At 38.4% G+C, this 23,769-nt stretch overlaps 1 protein-coding gene across 3 annotated transcripts; it reads right to left on the minus strand.

Moving 5' to 3' along the window:
- Window positions 1–909: 909 nt before the first annotated feature.
- On the minus strand, window positions 910–22,957 carry rbm20 (RNA binding motif protein 20). Of its 3 annotated transcripts, none has more exons than XM_077523549.1 (14): window positions 22,786–22,957; window positions 17,837–18,815; window positions 17,580–17,644; window positions 17,137–17,240; window positions 15,825–15,925; window positions 12,002–12,148; window positions 10,433–10,564; window positions 10,249–10,328; window positions 8,911–9,565; window positions 7,513–7,596; window positions 6,852–7,428; window positions 6,222–6,287; window positions 4,299–4,420; window positions 910–2,248 (listed from the first exon to the last, which is right to left on the minus strand). In XM_077523549.1, the coding sequence occupies exons 2-14, from the start codon at window positions 18,581–18,583 to the stop codon at window positions 2,189–2,191; spliced, it is 2,940 nt and encodes a 979-aa protein (XP_077379675.1). In that variant the 5' UTR covers window positions 18,584–18,815; window positions 22,786–22,957; the 3' UTR covers window positions 910–2,188. The 3 variants fall into 3 exon arrangements, with proteins under 3 accessions (XP_077379675.1, XP_077379674.1, XP_077379673.1); XM_077523548.1 differs by lacking the exon at window positions 22,786–22,957 and adding an exon at window positions 22,649–22,708 and having other exon boundaries at window positions 6,852–7,425; XM_077523547.1 differs by lacking the exon at window positions 22,786–22,957 and adding an exon at window positions 22,649–22,708.
- Between the last annotated feature and the right edge of the window lie 812 nt (window positions 22,958–23,769).

Genomic DNA, 23,769 nt, shown 5'->3' on the forward strand with positions numbered 1-23,769 from the left:
CTTTTAATACTCACCATGCCAACTGGATGTCAAGTCAGACTTTTTTTTTTTTTTTTAAGTGTTGTTCCGAGACCAATACTGGTATCGGCAGAGGCGCCAATACTGCATTAAAACAGTGGTATCGTTGTGTACTCACAAGTAACATGCCGATACCATTAATTCCAACGCTAATATAGGATTTTGGATGCAGCATCTTGTGTCTTGGTCGTGCACAACATTCACTGATATGTGACATGTTCACTGCATGCCGATCTAAGATATCCTATTGGCCCTTGAATGCTCTGAACTAATAGCAGGACAGCTTTTTCATGTTGAGGAAAAAAAACCTTAAGTATCGGCATGGTATCGGCCGATACTGCAAAGCTGGGTATCGGAATCAGTATCGGGGGCCAAAAAACGGTATCGGAACAGCACTACTTTTTCCCCCAGCATATATCGACAAACATCTAACACATTACATTTACCTGACTTATATTTACCGCTGAAAGGCCACAAACAGGCTTTCACACACAAGCAATGGGGGAAAAACAAGGCGAAAGGGGGAACGCAAATACAAAATTTGGGCCGTTTGCTGGAGCTGTTAACATTATATTGATGAAAATGATGGTTAAATTTGTCTTCGACTTCAAGACAGTCGTGTACTGTAATCTGTATCCCAAATGAGTTCCTACCCAAACTTGAACTATTTTACCTTAACACGTGGGGGCGCTGTTTTACAACAATACCGTCCAGTCATGAGCAGGCAGCAGGCTTTAAAAATAGAAGACGCTGACGAATAGCGTCATGTACAGTATGTAACTCTGTCTCTGTATGACATTTGACATAAGGTATCCAAGCCTAATAATCAGTAAATAACGGATTTGTACGTTAATAAAATACTAATGAAATAAAAAGAAGGGGGGAAAAAACCTCAATCAAGTATTTATTCACATGAAAATTATACTGGAGAAAAAAAACAAAAAACATCAAGAATAAGGCTCATAATGTACAAAAGAAATATGGCTTTGAAACAAGCAATAGTTCTATATTGTATGTTGGAAATTTAACAACTGTACATGGTCCAGTTTAACATTTAAAATCTTGAGGCAATAAATTATGCCAATAAAGCTGGTACCGAGAGGGTTATCTTTTTAAGTGACGTTTATAGGCTACACAGCAGATAAAGCCATTGCATCGTTATACACATGAATTTGACCTGAAAGACAATTGTAGTGCACACAAAACAAGAGTTAAAGAAAAGCTTTACAGACTCCAGATATCAGCAAATTGCAAATAATAGACCCTTCCAGCTGACGTCACTGCTTCGCACCTGCGGCGCCTCACGGAGGGCAAACATGCCATAATAAATGTATGTAGAGAGCTTGATTTTCGGCGAGCGTTTTCGTTAAAAGGTGGAAAATATGTCAAGTGTCACAAAAAACGTCCCGAGTAGGACACTACATTACTGCGAATCATTGAAACCAGTCGTTTGAAGCCACTAGCTACAAAAAAAAAAAGTTGTGTCGTAGTTTCACGCTAGCCACCGTGCTAGTCGTTTACTCCTCACTGTTTTCGGGGGGTTTAGAATCGCTACCGGCAGCCGAAAGAATGCTCTCATCTCTCTTTGAGCCATTCGAGCTTCCGTTGGCCGCGCACAAGTTCACCATAGCATTGGTCGCTGATTTATCAACTGTTTGACCTATTTTCTAGCTCACACTGATTGTTTTCTAATTCACTCGCATTGATGCGCTGCCCCCCACCGCTAGGGGTGCACTTCAACGTGACGTCACACTGGAAGGGTCTATACTCTATACACATACACACTGAGTTGAAAACTCAACAAATTACAATTAACCTGAGAATCTGCCTCAGTTTTAACTGAGTAAAACCGTTCATTGGCATTTAAGTCACTATGGACTTGTAACAATAGAATCTCTGTAATAATAGAATTTATAGTCCAAAGTGGAAGTCAGAGTTTGCCCGGAAAGCAAATTAACTTTTTGTAAAGTGTGTCAACATCAACATTAAATAATACAAAGCTTTGTAAGTACAAGAATAAAACTAATAAATACTCTTGCTATACATTCGAGTATGTACAAAGTTGAACGCAATTATCATTCACATCCAATTATCCAACCATTTTTCCAGTAGCCCACATGCGCAAGTATCCATATTTTTATGCCTCCATGAATTCCACTGGCGCCGCTTGTCACTGTGTTGAAAATTCAGCAAGGTTTAGGCTCTCGTGTGCCAGCTTGGACAGGTATTTCTGCATGAGCGGAAGAGAAAGATACACAGAAAAATTACAGATAATATATACAGTATATATAGGGCGGCACGGTGGGTGACTGGTTAGCACGTCCGCCTCCCAGTTCTGAGGTCTCCGGTTCGAGTCCAGGCTCGGACCTTCCTGGGTGGAGTTTGCATGTTCTCCCCGTGCCCGCGTGGGTCTTCTCCGGGTACTCCGGTCTCCTCCCACATTCCAAAGACATGCATGGCAGGTTAATTGGGAGCTCCGAATTGTCCCTAGGTGTGCTTGTTAGTGTGGATGGTTGTTTGTCTCTGTGTGCCCTGCGATTGGTTGGCAACCGATCCAGGGTGTCCCCCGCCTACTGCCCAGAGCCAGCTGAGATAGGCGCCAGCAGCCCCCGCGACCCTTGTGAGGAGTAAGCGGTCAAGAAAATGGATGGATGGATGGATGGAGATATATATATATATATATATATATATATATATATATACTCCCAACATTTTTCAACACATTGGGGGCAAATAGGGCAGATGGTATGGTAGTAAAAAAAAAGCAGTTAAATTCATATAAAGGCAGAATATATGAAATATTTTATTATTATTTTAACACGTTTCACTGCCAGCCCAGCAAAAATGCATAATTTGCCGTCTTTTGCCGTCAATGGCAGTGAATGAGTTAATATACTAGACTTCTTATATAAAACAGAAATAATATAATAACCCTGCTATGAAAGCTCATTTCAACTCATGTGTAACAATATTTGAATAAATGTAAACTATTAAATATCTATACACATAACATCAGAACCACATGCAACTTTGACAGACAGCACAAGTGTGAAGAACATTTTTCTTCCCGGAATGTCGCACATTGAATGCTCGGGAATCATTTCTCCTCTGACTTGCGTCAGCTGTGCTGCCAGCCAGCAGAGAAATGTGACATGGCTTGCTGCTGAATGGACGATAATGTAACAGACATCGGTTACGGATCAAGAGAACAAGAAATATTTGTGTTTCTATTAGGGGTGTCCAAATTAGTGTGTTAATTTTGAGTTAATTTAAACTTCCTTTAATGCCACAAATTGTTTTAATGCGTGATTAACTCATTCACTCCCAGCCATTTTCACTGAAGCAACCACCTTTGCTTCCGGTTGTTTTGTTAGAGTTTGACTGATTTTGCAAAGCCCACAGAATATTCTGTTCTATTGCTATAAAAACGTGGAACACACCAAAAGAAATTTTAGTGTCTCTGTTTTCATCAGGAAAAAAGGTGTATTTGTATCCGTTTCCATTTTGCAGCAATTAGCATTAGATTAAAGCTAAGTTTCGTCCATATTCACATTCCTGGTAAAACACTGACAAAAAGAGCTTGCTGCAACATGGCCCTGGGTGATCTCTTATACTCTGTTGCCACCTGCTGGCCGCAATGACTACCATTACATTAAGCCACCTCTTCATGTCAGAAGCTGCAAAAGCCTTCTGCATGCTCTTGCATTTAAAAACAAACAAACAAACAAACAAAAAAAACCGTAAAACGTGTAAACACGTTTTTGGGAGGGAAGGACAAAGTGTTAAAAAACATTTTTACCCGTTTTTGGGATTGAATGAGTTAATGACCACCCCCTACTTGGAAAGCCTGTACTGGGGGAATTACAGTCGCAACGGAGCAGACACGTCTATGTCAAGATTTAGCAGTAATACATTTAATAATAATGCATATATTTGTGGACACCGGGTCAGGTTGTATTTTGCAATTTTAAAAATGTGCAGAATTTAGTTACTTTTTGTTCAAGATTAGATTGCTCTTCATAAAAAGAAAAATGCACTGAGCTGTCACCAACGTCTTACAAATGCAAATATGCCATCTAGTGGCAGAAAAAATGACTTCAACACAAATCAATATCACACTTGTTTTTTTGCAGTACTATACATCTTTTGAATTTTAACTTAATTTTATGAATTATTATGAAATGACTGAATCAATGACTAAAAGATGCAGCCACATATGGCTGTAACGGTATCCAGCATAATGGCATTTGTCTGGCTGATTTGACATTGACGGCACACACCTGGAGGTTCCTGTAGTGCACAATGCTGCGACAGTGACTCAACTTTGCAGTTTCCTCGCTGGTGTAGAACAGCTCACAAAGTTTACAGTAGAAACCGGTCCTTGGCTCAATGAACTCCACTCCTGCAAAGCAATGAACAATATGTGCAGAAGGTTCACGTCTTAAACATGTCTTGGTGTTAACTAGATTGCGGAAAGATTTATTTTCAAAATGCAAACAAAGCAAATATAAGTACCTCTTTACTCCTTCATGGGTGTTTCCCAATAAATAATAATATTGTAGCAACGTTAATTTATTTTTAGTTCAATTCAAAAAGCAAAACTACACACCGGAAAAAGTTTTTAGGAAGGTCAATTTATGGCTACTTTCTATATTAAAAATAACATTAATATTAAAGCTGTCAAATGATTTAATTTGTTAATCAGATTAATCACATTCTATAATTTTGATTAATCAGAATTAATCATTCATTTAAAAAGCCTTTTTTTAATCAATATTTTTTTGCCTGCCAAATTTAAAGAGCACCTATTTTGTTTTAATTATTTCAACATTTAATGTTATGAGGACATCTTCAACATATTTTGGGAAAAATACTTTAACAAACAAATATTCTGAATGCAATACGCAAACATTTGTTAAATGCTTTATTTTAATGCATTTAGTTATGTTTATTGCTCAAACACAACCTGTGCTACCTTTTAATGTAACCATCTGTTGTCATCTGCAGTCAAAATTAATAGTGTGATTAATCTGTGTTAATACCTGATGCGTTAATGTTTTGTGATTAATTATTTAGCTAACACTTTAACCTTGACAGCACTAATTAATATATAATTTAATGATGTACTTAAACTTTTATTTAATATTGTAATATTCTAATTTATTGAGATTTGGGCTTCTTTTTTTTCTTTTTTAACTGAACTAACATAAATAACATTTTCCAGGATATACTAACTAGCTACATTCAACAGGCACATTTTGAGTTTTTATTTTTTATTTTTTTTTTGCTTATCCTGTGTTCGGGGTGACAGGTGAGCCAGACATCCTGGACTGGTTGCCACTCGGCCACAGGGCACATAAGAATTCACACTCACATTCACACCCAGGACAATTTAGAATCGTGCATCTGTTTGGAATGGCGGATGAAGCTGGCATATCCAATCCTCCACCCATTTTCTCTTGTCCTCCTCATTCAGTTTGGGAATGAGCTAAACATGAATGAGACATTCTGGACAGCAACCATTCCAACTCACATTAAAGCCTATGGACAATTTAGACAGCGAAAAGGCTACCCTACTTTTTAAATATACGTTAAGTTCGTGTGGGAATGAATTCTAAACCTACATGTTGGAGACAAACAACAAACCTCCGACGGTGACATGCTACGTTACCTTTGCTTTGAACCCCCAGTTGATTTCAGTTATGCTGAGTTAGTTTCTGGATAAAAACACAGATTGTCGAGGCATCGCGCAACCAAAATAACCCCATTACTCATGGCAGACAGCTCTCGTGTCTGTGATCTATTGTTGCCACGCAGCGGCGGCTTATGTAAGTCCCCATGCATCGGCATGTTACATGTGCTGGGCCGCGCCATTCCCGTGCTAATAATAATATAAATACTCATCTCTCAGGGGTGCAGTTCACAAACAGATCACGGAAATAGGTCAGCAAGTGGCCGGCCAATTCCCGTCAATTAGAGTGCTAATGCAACAGGTTGTCAGTGCCGTTATTAGCAGTGTACACGATAACGCTTTAACGTTCACACTAAGGCAGCAGATGCTAACATCTGACATCTTAAGGCTGTGAGAATGATGAACTATAAAATGGATAAATGACCATTTTCTATTTTGAGTACCACTGGAAAACCTAAATGGTTTATTTCATTCCCATCTCACTACAACAGAAAAAATGTATCCATCTTACCTAAAGGGATGATGTGTTCAATGACAACTTTCTCCTGCTCAATAGATGAGGAAGGTGCTTCAATATCTAAAAATAAATAAATAAACAAACAAACAAATTAATTAATTTGTGGTGATAACTTTTCCTTTGTATGTAAATTTGTGTCTATAGGTTGGTATTCTTCAAAGGATATAATTAATGATTGGTTGAAAATTGAAAACAAATTTCCAGTGTGTGATCTATGGAGGACCAAACCTGTCCAAAATTAATAATAAATAAATGACTAACTAAAAAATAAATAAATGAATAAAAGTGAAAATAAAACAGATATAAAAAATATAATTAAAAAATTAAAAAAACATAAATATATAAATTCAAATAAAAATAAATAAATAAATGAATGAATGTATAAATAAATAAATGTAAAAATAAATACAAAAATAAAAAACGAGATTAAAAATAAAAACAAATCTAAAAAATAAATGAAGAAATAAATACAAAAATAAATATATAAGTCTTATAAGACTTGAGGTGCTCAACAATTTTTAATTTTTAATTGTAATTTTATTTTTAATTTTGGCAGTTTTATTCCTCTATAATGATCAGGGGAAAGTATTTAGTGGAAATGAAAATATAAGTGGTGTAAAGTACCTTTTTTAAGAATGTTGTCCTTGTGTTGAGTCCCATTAGAGCTGGCTTCGGTGACCTGTACTACATCCTGGACCTTGCTGTCCTCTGATATTTGTATGTGATTCTTGACTGGCTCTTCTTCTGAGGGCCCGCTGTCAGGAACTTCTGTACTCGTCTCGTCCAGCGCCGCCTTAAATTCCTCATTGGTAAATTCACTTAGGTTCGTAATTGGTGGCTCAGAAGTCACAGGACTCTTTATTTGTTCTTCCACATTTGTCTCAGTTAAAATGGCTTTCTCAGTTCCAGAAGTTTCTTCTTGGAGTTCACTGCCCTCACATGTTTGCTCCTCGACGGGTTTGTTAACAGATGTCTCCTGCTTCTCCAAAGAGAGTGAAGGTGACGGTAAAATCTCCTCCGTTGTTTTTGTTTGTTCCTCAGCAGACTCTTGTGGACAAGTCACATCCTCCTCCAGCTCGGGAAGGTCCGGCTCGATAATGAAATCGTCTTCTCCTACTTCATCAACTGTAAGAAAATCCTCCATGTCCTTGGGATAACAACAGTCGTCATCAGTGTTTTCTCCACTTTCCATCCCCTTCTCCTTGCAAAGTAATCAAGAAAAAGTTTTTTAATACACGACTTGTTTACAGATTGTTGCCTGCTTGTTTGTCTTCTTATTACTTACAATGTCCTTGTGCTTCAAACATTTAGTTGCATCTTTTGGCTTGTTGCCACCCTGAGGTGAGACTTCTTCTTTAGATTGGCCACCCTAAAAAGGAAAGTGAACACTTTTTCATACAAAATATGCAACTCTGTTAATGATAAAAGCATGCATAAGCGTCTCCGCGTTGGCCCAAGAGAGAGAGAGGCGGAGTTTGGCTATTTTCTGCAAGTATTAAAAACCTATTTGTGTTAAATTATTGAGTTAATATAATGTTCCTTTCATGCCACTATTTTTTTTTAACTTACTGTTAATGACTGCCCCTTACTTGGAAAGCCTGTACTGGGGGAATTCCAGTGGCAATGCAGCAGACAGAATAATAATGCATATATTTGTGGAGACTGGGGTCAATTTAAAAAATGTGCAATATTTTACAAGTTACTTCATTTTAAAGATAAGATAGCTCTTAATATGAAAAGAAAAATACACGGAGCTGACACCAATGTCTTACAAATGCAATTATGCCATCTAGAGGCAGAAAATTGACCTCAACACAAATCAATGTCACAAATGTTTTTATTTATTTTTTATTTTTTTTGTTTACAGTACAGTACGTCTTTTTAATTTTAACTCAATTTTGTGAATTATTATGCAGCCATATTTCTATTAGTTTAACCTTTTTTTCCACTTTCCACTCCCAGCCATTTTCACTGAAGCAACCGCCTTTGCTCCGGCTGTTTTACTGGATTTTGACTGATTTTGCAAGGTGCACAGAATGTGTTCTATTGCTATAAAAACAGGGAACCTATCAATAGAAAGATTAGAGTCTCTTCTTTCATCAGGAAAAAAAAAGTATATTTTTACCTGTTTCTATTTTGCAGCAATTGGCATTATAATATAGCTAAGTTTCATCATTATCCACAAATCTGTTGAGAATTGTGGGGAAATCACCCCGTTTTCAACATGGCCATGGTTGATCTCTTATACTCTGCTGCCACCTGCTGGCCGTTTTTGTAATTACTACCACTGCTTCACCCGTTCTCTGCGGTTCAAATGCTGCATTAAAGCCTTCTGTATGCTCTAGCAAAAAAAAAAAAAAAAATATATATATATATAAAATGCATAAATACTTTTTTGGGACATTTAAAATAGAAAACATTTATACGTTTTTGGGAACAAATTAGTTAAAGGTATTAATTCTACATGAAAAATAATGAAGTTATCAAATTAATTCCGGACAAAATGCGAACTTTTTACTGCTGAAATGCTGAAAACACGTTATTTATTTTACATGTTTTTTATTATTATTATTATTTTTAATATGGTCCGTCTATACCACAGATGTTCACTTATTGCAGGTTGGGAATTTATTCCCCAAGATATACTGTGGATCAATGTAATCTAGATGTATTTGTTACTCACGGTATTTGTAGTGGGGCTGTCATGTTTCTCTGTCGTGGTGCACCTCTTGTTTGCCTTCCTACTTCTCCCCCTGCTGGGTGAACACATCTTCTTATCTTCTGGACTTCTGCAAAGTGGCTCATCAGTCATCCTACTGTCCAAATGCCTCGAATGCCTGCTGTGGTCGCTGCCATTCCTCCGCCTTGACTTGCTATCGTGTCTTTGGTATAGAGCTCTGACTGCCTTGTCCGACTTCTTGTAGAAGTTTTCCTCCATGTTCCGGTAGGAGTTGAAGGACTTGCCTTGAGGGCTGCTTCGAATGAAGTCTCTGTTTCCCTTCTCTAATCTCCGCTCGTCTGCAGACCTGGAGACGGCATAATCCGAGGGTTTCCCGTAGGCTTTCCTCCGTTCGCTGGGGCGGTCGCCGTCAGCGCTGCAGCCATTCCGTCTGGGGAGTTCGTCCATCTCCTTGTCCTCCTCACCTCGTCGGTAGTGCGAAGACCAGTCCCAAGAACCTCGGCGGGGGCCCAGGCCATTTGTCCCTCTCTCCGGAGCCCTGCAGGGTGCCGTCTGAGGGCTGTGGGCTGAGCTACACGTTGTGAAGCTGGGACTGTGTGAGTGAGGGCTCAAGGAGCTTCTGACGGGGCTGCGGGAGCGGGCTCTGTCTGGCAGGTAGCTGCAGGAAGGTGACAGAATAAATAGTGTGAAACTGTGTTGACATTCTGTAGCGGCCTATTAGGGCTGCACGATATAGGAAAAACATGCGATATGCGATATAGTAGCGATATCGATATTATCGCGATATTTAACACGTACCTAAGGAAATGACATTTTTATTATCAAATGAAAGAATTATCGTACATTTTTTTCATGCGGCAAAATAACCAAACTCAGTGTATTCTTAATTCATTGTAATTACCTCTTGATAATGTTCAACTACTGGATGGCAGTGCACATTTTAGTTAACTTGTTTAGTACACTGTGGGGTATATTCACTAAGAATGCACTGCGTCCGGTAATAGCGCGAAATATTGCACCACAACTGCACCCGCAGTCTGCGTCCAGTTACCCACCTATTCACTAAGGATATTGCTCTAATCATCTACCGGCGCAAACACGCCCACAAAACTGACAGCTTGAAGCAAATTTGCACCCGATTTACCACCAACATAGAAATCTCTCTCTCTCTCTCCATACACATTTTTCGATATATTGTGCAGCCCTATTCTGTATGTATAACTTTGCTACTGTCATTTACAAGTGAACTTTTAGCCATACAGGGTTGCTGTTTGGGATGAAGTTACATTTCGACAATCAATGTTGTTTTCCATGTTGCAGAAAGATGACACACGTCCTTACTGGTCAAGTTCTTTTATTTCATCTCTTTCCCAATGAGAAGCGATATCTTGGATAATTGCCTGAACATCTTTACCCGGTTTCTATTAAAAAAAAACAAAAACAAAAAAACAATTAAGACATTTTTATTTAGGAATTGCCATTTTTTTTCTTGTAACACTGAACACAACGCATCCATGATTATTACCTTTAGTTGTAGCTCCTGGTACCTTTTCGACATTCGAATCAGAAGTTTTTGATTGTTTATCATGGCTGGAGTCAGTTGGTAATACTGAACCATGGCTTGAGCTGCCTCGATGTAGGCCATCTCCAGAAAGGCCTGATTGGACAGAGCATAAAAACAACAGCAAGGTTGTTTTAGTTTTTTGTTTTAACTAAAACTAACAACATAACTAAAACTAAAATTCAAAATTTGAAATAAAATAAAAACGAAAATGCTTTTTAAAATACGAAAACTAAAAAATTACATTTTACGTTTACAAAACTAACTAAAACTAACTGCAATTTTAGCGAAAATGTCTCTCGTGTTGGTCTTTGGTAATTAGTTTAAATCAGAAGCCTTTGGGGCTGATTTTAAATGTGATTCCAAGTGTATTTATTTCGGCATTAACCATAAAAAGGACGTTTAAAGTGTGTCACACAGTAGTGACTCATCTAGCAGCAGCCAATAGAAAAGCCACTTCAGATGACATCACTCCTAGGTGACAATTTTGTGTCCTTGACTTTTAGCTCCAATGCCTTTTCATTTAACTCAGCTGAAATGCAACGCTAGGTAAGAAATGCGCTCCTGCTTTCATTTTACCATGATGTTTATTAAATATTACACACAAGTATGCATTTTTTTTAAACTAAAAGTAATACTGAAACTAACTAAAACAAAGCATTTTTTAGAATAACTAAAACTAATAAAAACAGAACTGCCTTGAAAACTACAAAACAAAATTTAAAATAACAAAACTCAAAATAAAATAAAAACTAACGAAAATGAAAATTCCAAAACAATAATAACCCTGCTCAACAGTTATTATTTTTCATAAAACATTCAAATGCAAACATACAAACAATTCACTTAACAGTTGTATTACTTTTCATAATACGATTAAATATTTAATTAATATTAACATAGAAGCTTGCATTTTAAATTGGTGAAATCAAAGCAGTTTTGACTTTCAACATCGGAACCTGAGTACCACTTCTACAGCCAATAAATTACAGTCATAAAAATAATGCAGAAGATTTACTGTGTAGCGCTTTTGCGGACACTCAAAGATGCTTCAAAACTGATACATTAATCATACACTCACGCTCTGGTGGCAGTAAACTACTTACGCCACAGGTGCCCTGTGCCAGTGTGCATCTCCGACCACCACCACCAAACAGTCGCACAGATGTCGACAGATTTCTAATAAATATTTCAGAGTAATATTAAGTCATGAAAAAATGGGAGCTAAAAAATGGGTGCATTTACATTTTTGTTCAGTATAAAAATATATAGTACATTAAAAAATGAAAATATACTGCTTAATCAGTCAGTCATAGGACTAGACCTTCATTTGACCTGAATTTAATTTCTTTAAATCGTTCCTTTTGGAGCTTTTGTGTTCCTTTATGACTATGCCCCAGTGAACCAAATTTGGTGCACATGGATTTTAGTGGACCTCACAAATTTTCACTGAAAAACTCCAATCTGGTATAAAATACGTTTATATGTAATGATAAAAAAGTATCAGTGACAACAAATATTCTGCAGTTATACCTGATGGGTTGAGCGCATCAGGATGTAATTGGTAACTTTGCCAAAGGGCAGTCCCAGATTGATGACATCATTTTCGGTACAACTGCCTTCAGGGAGATTGCAGATGTGAACAACACGTCCCGTGGTGGCTTTTCTTGGGGGAAACGGCTGAAAATACAACAAGAAAATTATTAACATCATTGGGAAAAAAAATTGGCAGCAGTAGTTTCGTTTTTGACTTGGCAATTGGGACATGGCGCCCTTGAGCAAGGTCATGAAACCCCAACTGCTCGGGGGTGTGACATAGTTACCCAGCAGCCTGACTCTGACATTTCTCTTCAGAGTGAAATGAGAATTTCCCCAAGGGCCTCCAGAGAGTGTGAAGTTACCATAATTGGTAACTTAAGCAGGTGTTCCAAACTGTCCTTATACGTGCAACCATGCGATTAGTCCATGTCAATCACCCCACCCTTAAAAAAATATATAGGATTCATAATAATGACAGATGTATGATGAATTATATTATTCAATGACACGTCAGTAAAATCTATGTCTGTAGTATTGTGGTAGAGGTTGCCACATTCTTCCCATCGTCAATGCAACACTATCACACAGCATGTCTTTGATCCAGCTGGCCCTATTAATAGCAATTCTCAAATTGTGGCAATATAATTAAAGTTTTCACATTTAGAATGACACACTTGTCAGCTTACTGCCAAGAAATGTTTCAACCATTTGATACGGCAAAGTATTCTGGCCCACATTTAATTGCATTTTCAACATCCCTTTTAATACTGAGACACATAAACATAGCAGCAGATGTAATATCTACCTGCTATGGGGTGTTATATATTTGGCACCATTTTTATTGCAGTGCTCAACATGCTCACATTTCATGAATTGCTGCTTAATGAACTACCAAACAGAAATTCTTCTTTACCACAGTTGCAGAAAGCATTTGCAAATTCATCGCCGAGTCTAATTTCTGCAAGCATTGTGCTGCAACTGCAATATTTCGGGGGCCCTTCCTCGCCAGCCTGCCTCCTGACGGACAGTTCCATGTGGATGACGGGTGAAAGTCTGAATTTGGCCTTCCACCAACAGTAAACCAGGTCATTTAATCAGTGAAAGTCTAAATACTAACAATCACTTCACAGTCTGACTAAAAACTATAATAAATAAATAAATAAATAATAATGTACACAGGAAATAAATAACTAAATAAATAAATATTTTTTGGAAATGTGCAGCTCACCTAAATGTTTGAACCTTGTTTAAAATAACCGCAACAGTCTGCACTTCATAGTTGCAGGCCAGCAAGTTGACTTTGGCAGTTTGAGCGGTACAAGAGCGATAATTCTATTAACAGCTCTATGCCAGTACCACTGCCACCAACAGAGCACACAAAGGTCAATATACGCTGGGCTCAATAAACAGATCCCATTATAGGTTGTTAATGTTCTCTGAATGTTCGAGAGAAGAAAAGTCTTGGGCGGTGCTCTCTGCATTTTACTGGTGTTTGACCTGCAAATGTCATGTGCTTGTGAACGCTCAGGCGGTTTTGCGCTGAGATGACCACTGAGGGTGACTCAGGAGATGAATGGGAACTGAGATCACAAAATGGCAGTACATGTCAGTGATTTCAGAAACACTTTGGATTAAAAAAAAACATACAAAAATGAGGACAGCCGAAAATAGCATCAACATAGGCATTTGTTACTTGTTACCAAGTTAAAGTGGAAGTCAATCTTAAACATTTCTTGACAATAATATGTTATTTGTAACCTCACTAGTCTAAACATGACATTCTGATTAATATTATATTTGTGGGATATGAGTTATGAAGCAAAATCCAGCCATTTTTATCCATCTGAGGGGACGGCCATTTTTCCACTTGCTGTCGACTGAAGATGACATCACAGTTGCTCAGGACTCAGGCAATAACCAATCACAGCTCACCTATTTTCTGAAGCTAAGCTATGATTGGTTGGGACCTGAGACCTGAGCAACAATGATGTCATCTTCAGTCGACAACAAGTGGCAAAATGGCCGTCCCCTGAGATGGATAAAAATGGCTGGATTTAGCTGATTAACTCATATTCCACTAACGCAATATTATCCAGAATACTATATTTAGACCACTGGGGCTGCATAGAACATATTATTCTAAAAAATAAATGAATAAATAAATAAATTTGAGGGGTTGACTTCCTGTTTCAAGCAATCGCGACCTGATTTCTGAAGCTGTGCCATGACTGGTCATTTTCACTTGACAGCAAATGGCAAAATGGCCGCCCCCTGAAATGTATGGATTTTGCTGCTTAACTCATATTTCACAAACACAATAATAATCAGAATGCTGTGTTCATACTAGTGCGGGCACATACAACATATTATTGTAAATAATTGTTTTGGGGTTGACTTCCCCTCTAAAGTGGTAATTCTTCTACATCCCATTTGGTTCAAATATGTTCCAACTAGAAACCTGTTCCAGACCATGTTTATTGTGTTAGCTCCATTTAATTAGGTCAGGGTGGTATTAATATAAAGAACACTTCTCAAGATATTTGTCATACTGCATGTTATAGAGATTCCATTGGATGCAAGAAACAGAAAGAAAACAATTTTTAATTTAATGTTGTTTTTTTTTCTCACCACACAAGTTAGCATTCTGAATGTTCTCAGTCACGTCACGTGCACATTCAGTGTATTCAACATGTATGTTTGACGGTCCAACGAGTTGGCCCGCTTACTTTCAGAGGTCCTCCCAACGTTCCACAGACCTTACATGCCCTGGTATCAATTTACTCAGCTCTACTCGATGTGGTAGCTTGACACAGCTGCAAGGAGGTTGTTAGGCCTGTACTGCTAACAATAATACATTGTAATCCTGTGTTTATTTGTTTTTGTGTTTGGTTTCTCATTCCTTGACGCTACCGTCTTAGTTGAAGGGGGGACAATTTCAGCATGAAACTTTAATTCAAAGAAACATAGCGTATATGCCAGTATGAAAACTGACTTGTCACATGCACATAGTTTCTTCAAGTCCTTCATTCTTATTGGTCATTTACATTTTTTTTGTTTGTTTTGCAATTTTCTTTTATTCCATTGTTTGAAAAATGTCATGTAAAAGGCTTTTTTGCCTTTCACTCTGGACACATAAACACTGAACCACATGGCTTTAAAATCGTAAAACTCCACCTGTTCTACTCAGACAGGTGTGTGTTTATAGAAGCTAACTTTAGCTCATTTAGAATAGCCTATAAATATGTTCACACTCACACAATAAATGTCTCTTCCAATGAGCAACCAGTGAATCATGTGGATTTCCCATCACTGTGGGTTGCTGCTTGCTGATGAAAGGAACACGTGATTGAACATGTGAAAATGTATGGAAAAGTCATTTTACAGTGGAAGGAGTGATATCCACAGCACTGCATGTGACAACTTTTTGGTTGTCTTCAATTAATCCTTTCCTTATACTTAGTGAAGTAATGTTTAGCTTCCTTGGATTATGATTATGATTATGATGATGATGATGATGATGATGATGATGATGATGATTATTATTATTGGATACTGCACGTAATTTTTACCTCAATATTTCATTTCTCTCAAAAATAAAATGTAAAAATGTGCATACTTCAATATACTGTAATTGTTGACAAGCTAAATTAATACATTTTAATTAGCTATGACTGCTTATAAGTGTGGTTTGTTGGAGGATGACAACTGCTGCTTTGTTGGAACCAGCAGCAACATATATTAATTTATTGGGCTACTTTAATGTGTGTGTGTGTGTGTGTATGGGGGGGGGGGGGGGGGGGGCACACATTTGTCAGACCTTTGACTCTGGCTGGTGTGACGTAAATCCCGTGTTGGGCAAAGGGTAATTCTTCATGGCTGCAGCTGACAAGTATGAAGTGTTGACTCCTGAGGAAACATCTGTGGAAACAATTTTCAATATGTAAAGTGAGTAATTGTCGCAAATACTGAGATTATACCATTGAATATTTCTACTAAGGGTTATATTTTCATAGGTATAGTGCGCCATCTAGATTTTTGTGTGGACTGAGGACATTTTCTTTTACATGCCAGGGCGCTCCGGACAATTTAGTGACAGAAAGTATGGTAGACTTTAGACCGGGTGAAATCAGGTCTAAGTTGTGGTGCCGGAGGTGTAATATGATTTGGGTGAATTTTATCAAGGCACAAGTTGGTGGATGTTATCGTATTTCATTCATAAATATGACAACAGTGTGCATCAACTCCTCTGAATCATTGTGGACAGCAATTCATCGATTGAATTATTACCATTATCGCCTTAAAAATATTTTTAATAGTACTCCTCCGACTGTGTTGCACAACTATGGGTGGTGGTGGGGGGTAGGGGGGCCGGACGAATTTGGCTGTCACACGGATTCACAATCGGAGGTGGAAGGCGGATTCCAAGTAAACCAAAAACCAACTTTACATCATTCGCAAGTGGAAGTCTGCTTGTAGTTACTTATAAACGCACTTCGATCTTCTGCATGGACTCCACCGACTATTTTTGCTTTCACATGAGCTGTTTTTCCACCAACGAGACCTTTGCGTTCTGGGTAAAGAGAGTTCTTGGTTGTAAAAGTTGAGCAGGGAATTTAGAATTGTGTTTCCACAGCGTCTTCGAGTTCTCGGTAATTAATTCAGATTAGTTTGATTGAGTCCAGCCGATGTAAAAACAACACCCCCAAATCAGCCGTGGTCATTGCAGCCCTCAAAGTTCCTGCCTGGTTCAGCAAGACCCTGCTGCTGAGATAGTACTAGGATGCCCCCTGGGGAATTTAATTACCCTGGTAATTGTTGTTGGTGGAAAATGGCTGGGAGTGAATTAGTTAATATCAATTACTTTTTAATCAATGTTGCTTTTACAGTATGTTGGTCTTACCACACGGAGTAATTATAAATATATATAATATATATAATATATATAAGGCATGTAACAAGAGGAGATTGGACCTTTTAATTCTAGACAGGCAATGCCCTGCATCTATTTATAATAACGTGTTACCTCACTCAGTCAGCTCCATCAATTACTGTCATTTACATATAGCCATCATTTGAAAAATTGCACACTGACAGGCCAACTTTTGTGAAGCGTGTAAGTAATAACTTACCTTGACTGGCAGCGGTGTAGCTCATTGAATCCCCTCCATTGAGAGCGCCATCAGTGGGCCTACCGAGTGTGCAGTGAGCAGGTCCGGCTGCCACTACTGCCGAGCTGGAACAATCAAGCATATGGCTCATTTTAGCTGTCTTTGCCTTGCCCAGCGCCCTCATATCTTAACAGTGCGCATATTCATGGAAACACCAAGACAGCTGTATGTAGCAGCAAACAAAATGAAATTTTTGCAAAGACAAGCAGGTACATCTCTTCTGACCAGAATAAATGAATATTCACTAAAGCAACACGTGTCAATCATATTTATTTATTTTTAGAAATCAGTGACAATGTAGTCCAGAGTAAGTCACTGCATGGCTCTGCTCGGCTATTTGTTGTTTGTTATTATGGGGCTGCTTTAAAAATCCACAGTTGATTTGAGCACCCACACTCACTCACCCTTCATTATTGTACGCCATTCGGTTCTGCAGGTGTAGTTTTCCCTTCACGTGCTGGTCCCAGTCCTGAAAATACACAAGTTGACACGCATGAACTCTTGACATCTAACACCGGCAGCTTCCCCTCCTGTGTACAAATTCAACACAATTAAAATGTCTTGGAGTGTATGGTGCACTTCACCCCCAACACGATCATTACCACGTCCCTTACTAATGTTAGCGTGACATGCACTGCATTTTACCAAACAACTGACTCACCTTGAGGTTGTAGACTTTCTTGTCACAGATGCTGCACTGGTGTGGCAGTTGAGTGGGTGTGACAGCGTGGTAGTCATTAACTTGGTAAGGCTGAAGAGTCTTGGTACCTGAACATACCATTTCCTCGCCTCCATGCAAGGATTGGTAAGTCCCAAAGCCCTGCAAGCCGTCAGTTATAAATCTCTTGGCCTTGAACTTGAGCTCAGAAGTGGGCTCCTCTGGGTTGTACAATTCATTTCTGGATCGCACTGCCTGCTCAGCTGCTGTCCAAACGGTGGCGACATCAGAGGCCAGCGATGCATTCACAGTATGACTCGAATTCGTTGGACCGTTCCATTTGTCTGTCTGTCCAGTGCAATTGTACAGATTCATGTTCTGATCGCCAGCACTGAATCCAGCTCGTTGGCTGGAGATATCAAAGAAGTCTTGTTTGAACCCAACATTGTTCAGTTGTTTTGCTTGAGCGTTGACCATGGAATAATGTCCATCAGCAGCAGGGGCTGATGTTGCAGATGTCCCTCCCATGTTGTACTGAAGACGCCTGTCGATATCAGATGGATACGTAGGCCCGGCCTTTTTACCAAACTCCGCTCTGGGCCCTCCACCATGATGGTTCAGTCTCACATTCACTGGGTTCGGGTTTAATCCGCCTGCCCCCAATGCTGAATTTGAAGTGGGAAAACCAAGCACTCCTGTGGGCAAGCCAACTTGCGGGTTCCGCAGTTGATTGAAGAGGGGCTGGGCCATAGCAACATTGGAAAGAACCTGATTGAGAACAGTGGCTGCGGTGGCTGTATTGCCGCCCTGAGCCAGCTTGAGGCGTTGGAGGGTAAGTTGGGCCTGCAGATGAGCAAGCTGGAGGCTGGCTGGAGTCAGGAGGAGCTGCTGGTTCGGCAGTTGGACTCCCAATTGCAAATTGTCAGGCAGTTGGCGCCCTGCTTTCGGGCCCTTCTTGTCTGCGCTGTCTACTGGTACCGCACTGAAGGTAAAAGGGAACACAAGTCGAGTTATTCTACATGAATCGAGTTAAAACTCACATTAAAACATAGTCTATTGTTATTAATATATGAATGATAAGTAGGATAAACACATCAGCTGTTCAAGGAAATTTGCTGGTAATCTGTTCCATACATGTATTGACCGCAACAATATTAGGTACACCTCCACAATACAAATACAAAAACTCTGCCTTCACAAAGATAATAATCCTCAGATTTGACTGACACTGTCAGCAAGGTAAACAACATGTAAATTGGAAAAACATTGGACACTGTGTTAAATTAAAATCTGTCAATTAAAATTGACCTAATTTTTCAGAATGCTGCTGAGTTTTATTGGATTCTGTATATCGTTGAATGGACAGAGCATTGACCATATGTACCCACAGTTGTGACCAGTACGTGTATAACATTAAAAATTATCTTCATGGGCTGGACATAGCTTTCTGAACATTCATCACATTTCAACTAAATTAGGGTGACCATATTTTGAGCTAAAAATAAATAAATAAATAAAAATAAAAATAAATACAATAAAAAGGACACTCGGTTCGGCCTCGAGATACTGAAGTGATACTCAAAGTTTACTCAAAGATGTCAATATAACCATTTTACCGTATGCCCACTATGTATGGGTAGAAAACAAAACAGAAACATAATTCTCTTTTGAAGTCTTACTTGACAAATGAAGACATAATGACAACAATGTTCTAAGCCCAAACTTTTTTTGCGGCCGTAATCGAACATCATCTTCCTTTTTTCTTTCTTTTTTTTTTTTTTTTTTAATTTACATCAAAATTACATTTCTGGTTTGGGAGCACAGAGTACTACCAGTGAGGTTTTTTTTTTGTTTTTTTGTTTTTTTTTTAAGAGTGAGCTAAATTTATGGGCCACCAACAAGTCCGCCGGCTACCAGTCTTGTGATAGCAATCCAGTCCAATCCACTCTGCCACCCAGTTTTCACACAATGAAAACTGGACATTTTCATTAATTTATTAAAAAAACAAACAAACAAACAAACAAAATGGATGCTCAAAAAGGATGTAAAATAGTGGACCTGTATGTACAAAAAAAAAGTTTGGTTACCCTAAAACAAAGTAATAGCAAACGTTTTTTAAAGGATTTTTTTTCCCTCCAGCAATTCAGTCAACATGGTGGCATGTCGTTCAATCCCAGCTTCCTTTATCTCGTATAGAATTACTGCATGCAACAGCAGCCCCGAACGACACATGGCGCTGTGAAAGAAGCACTTTGAAACAAGTCTACGATTGCCATGACCCATTTTGACTGGTTTGTCATTTCGTTTTCATACAAATGCTTTCGTATACTGTCTAAACTTAGGCGTCCCAACTATTCATCACATCATCTGTTAAGTTGTGGGCAACACTATCTTGACCTCACTGTTACAAATCCAACTAAAGGAGGTTTAGGCAAATAACATTAATAAAAAAAAAAAATAATAATAATAATAATAAAAATTAAAAAAATCGACCATCATCATTGTGAACATAAACTTAAGCAAACACTTTGAAACAAACTCTCATTCAAAGACGAGTGACATTTTCCAGTTTAACGCTACCTGAAGATGATTTTGAGATGTGAAATATCACACAAACACATTTTAGACAATTACCATTCACAGAGTGGACTATAAACACTCGTAAGTGAACGTGCATGCTGATGGAGAGAGATACCCTTACACCACCCCAGCCTATGACTCTGAAGCTATAAATATAAGAGCTGCGCTCTTCCATCACAACAGAGTGTCCTTAATAGACCAGCATGAATCCTTTGGAACACTGAAAAAGTCACATTACAACAATTTATTGATAGGAAGTTTAGCAGTCTCATGCAAGGAGGTATACATTTTGAAAGAATACTCACTACTCTATGTTTGCAAGCGATCTAGTTCCATATTGATATGCAGAAAGCTATAGTGTACCAACAAATTTGAAAGTCCTTAAAAAGAATAATTTTGAGTTTAACCAAATTTTTCAATAATAATATGCTTTTGAAATCTCAGAAAATGTTACATTACACAAGAAATCACTTTATGCAAGAGCTTAACTTGTGAGACTCAAACAGGCCCAAATACCGGGCTGCGGAGCCGGACCAGTACCATGCTGAACCGCACAATTGACAGAATAATTATTAAAAAAAAAAAAAAAAAAAGTTACAGTACTTCCAGTTATCTGAAGTTAAAAACATTTTATTTTTAAAAGTGATCAAATTCTCTGTTTCAACCGTCTATGACGAACTCTTGACGCATGTCAACATCCTAATTATAATCCACAAGCTGGAAAATGCCTATAGTGAGACAACAAAAGAGTCTATGACCAAGAAGAAAAAGAAAGGCAAAAAACAAAAGCGGCTCTTGATTTTAGTGTTATGGTGTTATTCATGGACTTTGTATGTGTTGTGTGGTGCATTTTTGTCACATTTTAGGAGGACACTGTTAATATTGTTACATAAAAATGTGGCTCCACATTTATTGTTCTGTGAAAATACCCCTCGTATGGTAGCAGTCATGATAAGCATTACCGTAGTGACCATAGTAAAGTCTTGTTGTTACCCTTGTTGGTTTGTGCTGCTAATACTGCTGTATAAAAATACACAGTGGATTTGCATTTGTTGTTAACACAATTTCAATCCAGAACATGAACATGTTCTAATCTGTACAAATACAAACAAGGTCCACCAGCGTTCTGGAATACACAAAGTTCCATTTAAGTTTTTTACTAGTCGATTACTTTACTTCATGCTTGGGCAAAAATAATATCATTATTATGTTGTGGCATTAACTTCCCTGTTATTTAAAATGATCACATCTACAAAATATGACCGACAGTCATGTCAGAGGAGAGTCTGTACACCAACAAAATCGCTTGTTTAGCAACAGGATTACATAAAAATGAGAGAAATTAAGCACCATTGTATAAGATGAAAATCAAACTTTTCTTCCCCAAACATGCCCTTTAGATGCACTGCAACACAAAGTCAAACATCACAAACACAGACATGTTAAAACGCTATTGTCAAAAAGTTGCTATTTTGCCATAACTTCAAAGCAGACCAATTTTAATGACCCCCCCCCCCCCCCCCCCCCCCCAGCAAATAAAATATGACAAGTGTAGTTTGGATTTCACAAAAATTAACTACCGATAAAATTAAACTAAATTCAGATTGAAGTAGTTGATATGATTCATTGTTACATTATGGAATATAATGGACAAGTCCACTATATAAATATAGTGGACTTGTTTAAAGTATCTGCAATGCATCTTACACCCATTGTGATGCTCAGTCATGTCAACAAATTATCACTCACAAAAAATAACTTGTAGGAATAAGCCACTGATATCAGGCAGAATTCTTTTACTTCCACAATCATTATTTTTGTTGTATGTTTGTTCAGCCATTAACATTGTATTATGAGAAAGCATGCCATTTTCAACACTTTGGTTTGGTCGGTTATCTGTAAAAAAATAACACACACAAGTAGTGAATATGAAATATGCCAAATAGTGACGCTAGCAATATCTTACATAAAACAAATTCCTACTAAAGCAATGAGACACACAGCCACCATTAATAACAACTAAAAGGTCAATATTTAATGGACACAAAAATCCTATTTTATCAGGATCTGTGAGAGCTCTTCCTTCCTTGCAGAACATTCAGACAGCTGTGTAATCACAACAAAATAACCAGCCCACACAGCTTCACTGGAGGAAGTAACAAATTAGAGTTAGAATTCCAGTCCAAACCCAGAAAAGCCCCCCAGTGAGCCCAAGGAAACATATTTCAAACACACCCCGACATCCAAACACGATGTAGCTTCGCAGACAGCTGCGTGTCCCGCTGACTTCGGCTCTCCAGCATAGCTCAGCTGGCAACATTGAAATCCGCCACACTTGTATAGCTACAAGTCTATGGAACAAGCAGACAAACCTTTAAGAGGTGCAGCAAGGCTCCAAATTAAATCTGTGACATAAGGCGGCACGCTTCACTTCTGCCAAGCCGAGACTGACGCATGACTCGCTCGCCGGCCCTGTGATAAGACACGTACACCAGTTGAACATCACCGCAAGTGCTCGGCAGCCTATGCGAGTGACGCGGTGAGCCTCCGTTATGAACCGCCACACGGGCAAAGGGGGCCCGTGTGATGAAAAGTCACAAGTGGTCCGCTTGTGCGGGGACGGGGGGGATTTCGACCGACACGCATTGTGACGAAAGTATTTTCAGAGGAGGCCTGTGGGGGTCATTCTGTGCCAGCTACATTATGAGCTGCTGCTGTTGGCACGCGTGTGGAGATTGGGGAACACTGCAGCCAACTTTCGTGAAAGCAAAAATATTCAGTGTTGCAATAGATGCTTTCATTTCAAATCATTGTATTGAATGTCTTGGAAATGTTTTTGAGATACTGTGCTAAAAGATTTCTGAGGGAGTCGTTTTCATTCTTACACGGATTTAATCTGAGACGTGGGTCTACTATTTTGTCAGCCTACTTACATGTACAGGATTACTAGCACTTCCCAGTATAACCCAGGAGATTTTTATATAGCAACTAAAGATTCATGAAGGCACAGACAGACACATTTTCCAGTGCTTAGAAAGCACACAACATAAAATTCAAAGATAAGAATTAGAAAAGATGCAACATGGCATGTAAAAATAAAAACCTAACTGATTTATGTACATGTGGGGTACAACGGTGTATTCGGGCCACATATTAATATATCTATTTTTTAGAGAGAGGTGGGTCATATTCTGAGATTTAACTCATGCATTTATGAGGAAAAAAAAGTTGAGTACTTGCGACAATATAAAGTGGCAAATTTGCAAGAAAATTAAAATTTTTGGGGGGTGGGGGGGTATATTTGCAACATTATAAAGTGGCCAATTTGCAAGAAAAAAATCTCACAAATTTACAAC

This window comes from Festucalex cinctus, chromosome 6 (assembly GCF_051991245.1).
Source record: "Festucalex cinctus isolate MCC-2025b chromosome 6, RoL_Fcin_1.0, whole genome shotgun sequence".
NCBI lineage: Eukaryota > Metazoa > Chordata > Actinopteri > Syngnathiformes > Syngnathidae > Festucalex > Festucalex cinctus.